The sequence below is a fragment of the Agelaius phoeniceus genome, chromosome 1 (genome assembly GCF_051311805.1).
Source record: "Agelaius phoeniceus isolate bAgePho1 chromosome 1, bAgePho1.hap1, whole genome shotgun sequence".
NCBI lineage: Eukaryota > Metazoa > Chordata > Aves > Passeriformes > Icteridae > Agelaius > Agelaius phoeniceus.
In genome coordinates, this window is record NC_135265.1 from 47,842,754 (window position 1) to 47,851,864 (window position 9,111).

The following is a 9,111-nucleotide window of genomic DNA, read 5'->3' on the forward strand; positions in this document are numbered from 1 at the left end:
GCAGTACTACTTCAGATATGCACAGAAGGTACTCAAGACCCCAGCAAACAGAAGAATAGGAACATCTGAATTACACCTCCACAGCCAGGTCTTTGAAAATTTTCTGTGGTATTCAGCACTAGGCAACGTTTCCACCTACATCTTGCATCAGTCAAGCTGACCCACCAGCATCTAATGCACACATTTCAGTTATTGACAACAAAACTGAATTAAACACATTTTTTTTAATAAGCATAAATATTTTTAGAGTTTTTATGACACCTACTGTGACTGTTCATTCAATTCCTGCTCAGATTTTCACTAACTCATGCTAAGGCCTGGAGCACACTACGAGCAGCACTGACTGCTAGGTCAGAGCAAGGGCAACCAACAGGCAGAACCTGGTGGCCTGAAAGGGCTTAAGGTCACTCTGCAGCCATTATCACCTGCAGCCTGCTGTCTCCTGCAGCCATCTCCCTGCACTTCCTGGTGTATTGATTGTCTGGCAGCTTCTTCAGAATCTGCTAAGTCATGGAAATGCTACAGACCAAACTTTGAAACTTTAAGGTGAAAACAAGCTTAGCAAAAAAGTTTCTGAAGCAGATCCAGCCGCAGCTGGACTCCTGAGGCTTTTGTGCTTCCCAGGTGATACAGCATCATGATGAAAAAGGAATGATGAACACTCTCACTATCATCTAGCTAATTATTTTGCTGAGAGGTGCACAAGTTAGAAGCTTCAAGTTGAGCTATAAACTAGAGAACTTGTAAGTTCAAAACCTCATGCTTTAAATGATGATTCAGTGAATTCCTATGTTAGACTAGCCTGTACAAAGTGGACTGGCCCTTGTTCGTCATGTTTGTTTGTTTTCTTCCCTAATGGACTCATAAAATAAATTTTAATTTATAGAGCACATGTGCTGTAAAGATGAGAAATCCAAATGGACCATGACAACCAACACAAATCTAATTGAAACTGTAATTGCTAAAAAATGATAGACTGCGCACAATTAGGTTCCATTTGTCCATTTGAAGACTATCTGCACTGCTACCATGTAGATACAGAACAAGGGGGGTGGTCTGAGGGACAAAGGGAAGAGACAAATAAAGCAGTGAGTTAACAGCCTAGGTCTCTGACCCCTTGAGCATGACAAGACCCAGAGAGAGAAGGAACCACTCCATTTAGCTTGGGCAATGCTGGCAACAAATGCAGCCTACCACGGCAGCAAACCTGCCTGAGTGAGGGATAATGGGAAGGCATTTAGAGGGACCACAGTGCTCCTCCTGGACTGAAGGTGTCTCAGTTGCCCTCTAGGCTTTCTGCCAGAGAAAGATCTGGCAGTCGAGTTGTCTTTAACACACAAAAATCTTTATTGTTAATGAAGAGCCCTCTTATTCACATAGGCTGTGTGGAGCAGAGAGAGAATGGAAAGACAATCACCCTCCCTGCCTAGACCCAGCTGTGGCCAGAAAGGTGCTGAGCAGGGTGTCCCTCTCCAGGGTGCTGACTAGCACACACGTTCCCTCCTTCTGGCACCCAGACACTGCTGCTGCCTCTCTGAAGACATGGAAGGAATCAAGGGGCTTGGACATTGGTAAAGCACACAGCAATGCCTGCATGCTGATGCAGAATATAGTCTGAGAGTTAGAGAATGTACATCTGTTCAGGCTGCATGTTACAAGACTCGACTTGTCTGTTTTGAAAAGCAGCAGGGATAAGAGAAAGAAAAACCCTTTGCAAATCCACTAAATTTATGTGGAGTGGGAGTGGACTTAATGTACACTTCATGCCCTGGCATATAAACCCAACATATATTCCATATATATATATATATATATATATATATTTCACATAATCCTCCAACACAGAGGCTGGAAGTGTACTGCCAGTACTTGTTATCCTGGTCACAACAAGGTTCCTAACTGTAGTGTGTTGCATTATGATTTTAAAATTTAAGTTTTGTAAGTGAAGAGATCCAAGATGAAACTGGGTAAGACAAAAAATTACCACCACAAAACAAAAAAAGACACAAAAAATTACCTAAAAAAATTTCTAAACGAGGTGCTGGTACAATTTAACAACACTGACCTCATGTTAAACACTTCGCACAGCAGGTGAGGTGGCACTACACTACACTGAAACTTCCCTCAGAGTTTTACAGCTCCACTTCTATCACTTGAAGTAGGTTTTTCAAAGACAAGACTGGACCCAGACAATTGGGTTCCAGTTAGAAAATGAAGACCTCAATCTTTCACTTAGAACTTCACCTTTTTTATATACTTTCTAAAAAAAAAAAAATCACCAAAATTGCTTGGCGTAAGCAGAACTTAATGTTTTAGGAAAGGTTCAGGAGCTGCAGGGGTATTTTTATACTAAGGACATTTAAATTAGTTTTCACGGAAAGCTGCAAATGTCTTTCAGAAGAGCAGGCATTGATATGACACGGATTTCCAGGTAAGCACATTAGCTCTATCAGCAATGCAGCAAACCATATTCCATACAAAAAAAACCCTCATGTTCTGCAGCAATTGTATGGAAAGAAACAGAGCAGCCCATACCTTTCTTAGTTACTGCTTATTGACTAATAGTTACACATGTGCACAAGGCATTTTATTTCTCAGCAACATTCACAAGATTCCCAGTAAGATTAGATACTGAAATACATTTGCATATACACACACACCAGCTATAAAAAACAAAAAAAAAATTAAGACAGATCACATGTTAAGAATATACAGTGAAGTCCAATGCATCTTAGCTACCAGTATTGTTCATTAACTCAAATTCACATGTTCCAAATAAGGCAAATATGCAGTATTTTATTGATGCAAATAAATTAACTATTATTATGGAAATTACATTTCACATCCAGACATACCACTTATTTCATAGAAGAAACAATGTCTTTAAATCTGATTCTTCCCTTCAGTAAATGCTTTATTGAAAGTCAATGCAGTAAATGTAAATACATTCACAGTTATTTTGGAGAATTTCATATACATTTTCACAGTATCGTTCTATTATAAGTACAAAGCGAAGACCTCTCATAATCACACAGCAATTAATGTTAATTACTCATATTTCAAGAGACAATGGGCTTAATTCATAGACTTCCACTCTAAGTCCAAATCAGCATTTTTCAACAGACTGCATTAAGCCAGTTTCTGATGGAAAACATGCAGCTCAGCTCTGTCAAATTACCACCCTTTGATCTCATTAATGTCCTTACTGGAGAGGGAATGAAGGAGGGGACAGGAAGGGAACACTACAGTCCTAATGCTACAGACACTTACACAGCTACCATGTACTTGAACTTGCAGATGCCATTTTCTCACCCAGCCTAAGAAGCCCTAAAACCAAAGCATATGATAAGATTTTTGCAGACTAGGGTTATTATGTAAAATCTGATAGATTTCCTGGTTTTGTCTGCGTGTTATTCTAAGAAAAGCAATTTGAATGGCATATAAAAAGGATTCTAATTCTGGAAATTAAATACTGAAGAATACAGCCATTCTTTGGCTTTATTTACCAAGAGAACAACAAATGCTGAGACACTATAATCCAACAGGGTGTGAAGGGTACAATAAACTGATTCATATTTTGTAAATATCCACAAAATGACCAAGTAGGAATACAGCAGAACTGGAAGCAATGAGGAACCTGCAAGCATTGACTACTTCTGCAGCTTAGTCAAGTTGTTACATTCTGAGATTCTGTGCAATATAATAAGGATGTCTTTAGGAATAAGGCCTCAAGTCAATGGTCATGAAGAAAAAAACCCAAACAACATAATAGGGTGAAGTGTTGTATAAGAGCATCCTTGAAAGTCTGACAACTTTACTGCTGCACATAAACTGGGAGATAATTTGTAAGAGAAAAAAATTCACACTCTATAATTAAACTAGCTCCAGCTGTGGGAGCCTCTATTTTTAAAATATGGGCCTTAAATCTTAAGCAAAGCGACAACAAAAATTCAAATTCCACTAAACTTAATCAAAACTCACTATTTCATACTTAGTAAATGTACATTCTTTGCTACTGCAAATACTGTATGCTAGTACAGACTTTGCTATTACTCCAACTGAAAAAAAAAACTCCCTGAAATATTTAATGTGTTATCTGGGTTTCATGGACAAATTCAAATTCCAGAAATTATAAAGCTCTCTCCCTAATCTGCTCTCAAATTTCAATCAGAGGAAAGCATTTCTCAATTCCGACCATCATTTAAACATTTCTAAGTCATTTAAGTAACTATGAGTCCAGGAACTGCTGAATAAACAGATGCAAGTAAAGCAATTCAGGAACACTTTATTCATTAACTAGTTTGTAAGCTAAGGGCTGTTTCCCTGCTACTGCTTTGCAATGTAATTCATCAAACTGAAGAAACTCCCTCCGGCAGCCAGGACTCCTGGTGATGTGATTAACAGTACCAGCATCTTTGGAATACCCTGGAAGTCTTTATTAGAATACCTTTTAAGGTGTATCTAATGGTGCAGCTGACAAATATGCTATTACCTAACATTTGTTAAATTTAGGAATGCATCTCTTTGCAAATACTTCAGGTGTTTTTTTCAAGACTTTGGTCATTAATCATGCCATTATTTATTCAACAATATTGCCAAAGATAACAACATCCAAATTTACATCCCTCTACAACTGTATGTTCTTCCACTGAACAAGCTGTTGTTCTTACATTACTTAATAAGAGTTGCTGCCTTTTTTTTTTCCCTATAAATTAATGACTAGATAGAAGAAATATGTAAATACCTGGAAATTTTTTTCCTAAAAACCCTTTTTTCCTCCATCAACTGCTACAGTAACAGCTTTCCAAAAGTTACCAGGTAGGAAGTTATTTCCTGTCCCTTTTCAACATCAGCTATGTTTTCTTCCTTTTCAAATTTGTATTTCCAAATACATTTTGACACAATTTACAATTACAGAGAAAGAAAGGTAAAGAGATCAGTGTTTCCCCCCTCGATGTATTCCTTCTACTTACCCAGAAAGAACGTGAGCCAGATGTTGCTATCAGCTTTTGTTATGAAGGCCTTTCTGTCGACAACAAATACTGCCAAAAGAATACAAGCACCTTAAGCATCACTTAAGCACGGAGTCTATAAAAGGAAACCTGAGCTCTGCAACATTAGTTTTATGTAAAAATCTTGACCCCAAAAATGCTGCAACTTCATACACCAAGTTCATAACTACACATAAAAGCTTTAAACATCACAGATATACTACTAAGGTGACTATATAAATCATCAGGTTTTTAATTTCTGAAATAACTTTTACACAATAACTTGCCAAAAGGGAATTTCTACACAGCTATGTTACTGACAAATTCGCTCAAGCAGAAAGTCAGACTTTTAAAGAATACTGAACCCTCCGTGCTTTCCAGCAGAAATAAGCTGGTCATGCCAGCACCGCAAGCTGCGATAGTCAACACCACCAGACAGACTCTTTTAGCAAGAGTTACTTACACAAACAGCACGCTTCCCCACTTCTCCCCCAAAGGATGCTGAAGTGGTAAAAAGCCCTTTCCCCTTCCCTCGTCCCCGTTTCTCGCCGACCCCTGTGTGGGTTTCGTCCTTTTTCTCTCTCTTTACCGTCCCCGCGCAGTGACAGCGGGAGCAGGGGCCCGGGCAGAGCGGGAGCGCGACCTCGCCGCCGCTGCCCCGGGCAGTGCCAGGCACCGCCCGCCGCCTCCTTCCTCCTTCCCCGCCGCGGGAGGCACCTTCCCGCCCGCCGGACCCCGACCGCCGCTTCCCAGGGAAAAACGTCCCGGCGCTCCCTTCCCCGGCAAAAGCCGCCCCGTGCCACGGGGCAAGGGAACCGCCACTTGCCGGAAAGAGGGACGGGAAGCGGCGCTCAGCCCCGCCGCACTTCCCCCGGGCGGAAGGGCCGGCTCCCATCCCCGCGGGGGCAGAGGGAGCGGAGAGGGGGCAGGGTTCGGGGCAGCAACCTTACCTCGGAGCCGCTCTCCGCAGAGGCGCAGGAGACTCAGGGGGCCGCGGCCCAGCACGTCCCGCTCCCCGTCCGCCGCGGGCCCCTCCCGGTAGGGTCCCCGGGGGTCGCCCCTGGCTCCCCGCCGGCCGCCGCCTCCCTTCCGCATGGCGCGGGCCCCACCGGAGCCCTGCCTGCCGGGCGAGTGCGGCCGGCGGCCGCGGCTGGGGCTGGCGCCCGGCGACTGCTGCTGCTGCTGCTGCTGCTGCCCGGGCTTGAGCGGCGGCGACTCTTTGTTCCTGCCTCGGCTCGGGACGACCATCTCCGCATAGTCCCCGCCGGGGCCAGGGCGCCGCGCCGGAGGGGAGGGAAGCCGAGCCGAGGGGGGCGGTGCTCAGCGAGGAGCTTCCCCCACCCCCTGGCAGGGCCCGGAGGCCACGGGGCGGAGCCGCAGCCGGCGGGCTCGTAGTAACGGGGCGAGGGGGCGGCCGGTCTTCGCTCCGCCGCCGCCGCCGCCGCCACCGCCACCCGCTCCGCCCGGCTGGACACGTGGGGGCGGGGGCGGCGCTGCCGGCGGGGCGGGGAGCGGCTCCCGCGGGCCCCGCTCCGCCCCGCCGCTCACGGACGCGCCGCCCCGGAGCCCGGCGAGCAGGGGGAGGAGGAGGAGGAGGAGGAGGAGGGGAAAGAGGAGGCGAGAGCGGGGCTCTTCCCGCTCACTCCTTCCCTCTCCTTCCCGAGGGCCGGCCGCGGTTCTGCCGTCGGTCCCGTGCGGGTGGGCCTGCCCCCCGCGCTGCTGCGGCCTCGTCCTTCGACACCTCTCGGTGTTTCTGTCACTTGCCTTTCCCGTTCCGGGCCGTTCCGCTTTGTGATACCGTCTGCTTAAACTGAGTCCGCTCCAGAAGTGCGCGGCACTCCTCCCCCCGCCCAAATGCCCGAAATTTTAACACGCAGAAGGTAACTTGTGTGTGTCGTTGCTACGTCCTATAGGGCTTCCACACCACAGAGAACACCCCTCCTCCTTCTTCTAGAGTTCTGTTGTGGAGTTGCCTTTGCAAAGCGGCCTTTTCACCCATGAGCGCCCTGCAGATCGAGCCAAACCCTTGCTTGGGGTTCGGGGGTTAAAAGGCCCCGTTGCACATAAACTCTGTTACATGGCCCCTTGGGACATGAGGTGTTTCATGACTTTTCCAGAGCACTTATCTTCAGAAGCTCCCAGTCGCAATCCCTGAAGCTCCTACTCTAATTACTCCTCTGAAGAGCTGTGAATATACAGCACAACTCTGGAACAAGACCCAGCTACAGCAAAGCCGCTGTTTCTCCTCCTTGTGCTCTCCTACTCAGCACAGAACAGCGCTCAAACAGTGGCTCATCCAATAGGGATATATTAATAATTTAAATACCACTTTTTGGTAGTGTTGATTAAATATAGCAGGGTATAACCTCTTCAGTAAGTGCAGCCTCTCCAAACAGATCCATTTCACTCTTTCCTCCCTGACCTCTTCTTATTTTTATCTTTCTTGACTGTACCTATTCCTTGCCTCCCTCGTGCTCCTCATTGCTGTCTTCAGGCTTTCTTTATCCCTCTGCACTCTTCATTTTATGTTCTTGCTCAGAGCAGTTTTCAGTGTCTGAGTTTTCCATTCAACTCTGTTTACTTTCTCTAGCCTTTGCACTTTTTTCCTCTGACAAATGTAGGTTTCTCCTAAAACGTTTACAACCTATGTCCATCTCCTTTTCCTAATTATTTTTATGAATCCTATCCTGTGAAACACAGGGTTTGAGTCTAATGTGGCAAGTACCATACTAGGTATTTTAAAAAAAATTATTTAACAGATAGATAACTGTTCCATTGTTAGCCCAGGAAAGTAATTTTGGTTCAGATTCAGCTACTGAGGGAATGGAAGTGTAAGAACAGGATGGCTTTTGCTGTCTTTGTGGTAGTAGTAAGGCCGTTGACACCCCAATAAGGTTGTGAAGATAAACCTGGTACTAAACAAAGCAGCCTGTGGGACTGACAGAAATCCTGTGTGTCCAAGTCCTCCTGGCCCATATTTTGTTTCTTGCTGGGGAAGAATCACCCTTCTGCCACTAGCTGTTTTGGGGAGATAACTGCAAAGGACATGTATTACACTGATCTCAAAAAAGCAAGCAAGGAAGAAATACAATTTTTCATATAAGACAGCCGGTCTCCTGAGTACCCAGGCTCTTCTTCCAACATGAATTATGTGTGGCAGTTTCATATTGCAAGAAACATTTATCTGTCCTTATTACATACTAAATATAAATGAAGGCATAAAAGGAACACCTTTCAAGTGTTTGAGGACTACATACTATTTTCCCCACCTGCTTTTCAAGAGAAAAAGTCCCACAATCTGCTCTTCTTTGTATTTGATTTTAATTGAGTAGCCTTGTTATAAATTCAGTAACCAGAGGACTCTGTTGTTGCTGTCTGAGTGATTGAAGGGTACAGGCTCCAGATAGAGTTTTGTACATAACCAGCATAGAAAAAGAGCAATATGATATGTTCTGCTGATTTTTAACTCCTGTAACATATATTTCAATTTTTGCCAAAATCAATAGAGTCATGGAACACTTAGAAACTTGAAGGTTGATATTATTAAGGTTCATAAAATTGCTGTGGGATGGCTCAGCCGTTGAGATTAACTGGGCCTGCTCCAGCCTGCAGCAGATCAATTACCTTCAGGCTGTTTTCTCTTAATAAAACTCTTCAGGCAATTTATTTCAACAGGTGCCACCCACAGAACCTGGCTACAAAGGCACATACTACTAAACAATTCTAAAGGTTTTAAAAGTTACTATAAGTGTGCAAAAACAGAACATCACATTCTTAAATGTAAAGGTGCCCATATTCAGCAAGCATGAATTGCTATAGAAAACCTCCAACACTACTTCAGAAGAGCTGCAGTAGAGAAGTACACCTCTAAAAATAAAATGACATTTATTTCAATCTATAAGATACAAGCAGTAAGAAATAAAGCTTGGGTTTATATCATCACAGGAATTGCATATTTTTTTGAGAAGTGCTATGTTTAATATCCAGCATCACGTTTCAGACAGTGTAGCTCATTACTAATCCTGCACACTACAGTGAAAGGAGTGATTCCAATAAATCTTTCTGTTTATAACAAAAAAGGAAGGGAAGGAAAGAAATATATCTCTGAAAATAAATTAGA

At 44.1% G+C, this 9,111-nt stretch overlaps 1 protein-coding gene across 1 annotated transcript in view; it reads right to left on the bottom strand.

Moving 5' to 3' along the window:
* DPY19L1 (dpy-19 like C-mannosyltransferase 1) overlaps positions 1-6,498 on the bottom strand; it is a 44,917-nt gene extending 38,419 nt beyond the window's left edge. The window contains exons 1-2 of the mRNA XM_054645035.2: positions 5,942-6,498; positions 4,974-5,042 (exon numbers count right to left, since the gene is read on the bottom strand). Coding sequence (XP_054501010.2) covers positions 4,974-5,042; positions 5,942-6,239 — 367 coding nt within the window. The 5' untranslated portion in view covers positions 6,240-6,498. The remainder of the gene's footprint in view (positions 1-4,973; positions 5,043-5,941) is intronic.
* Positions 6,499-9,111: the final 2,613 nt, after the last annotated feature.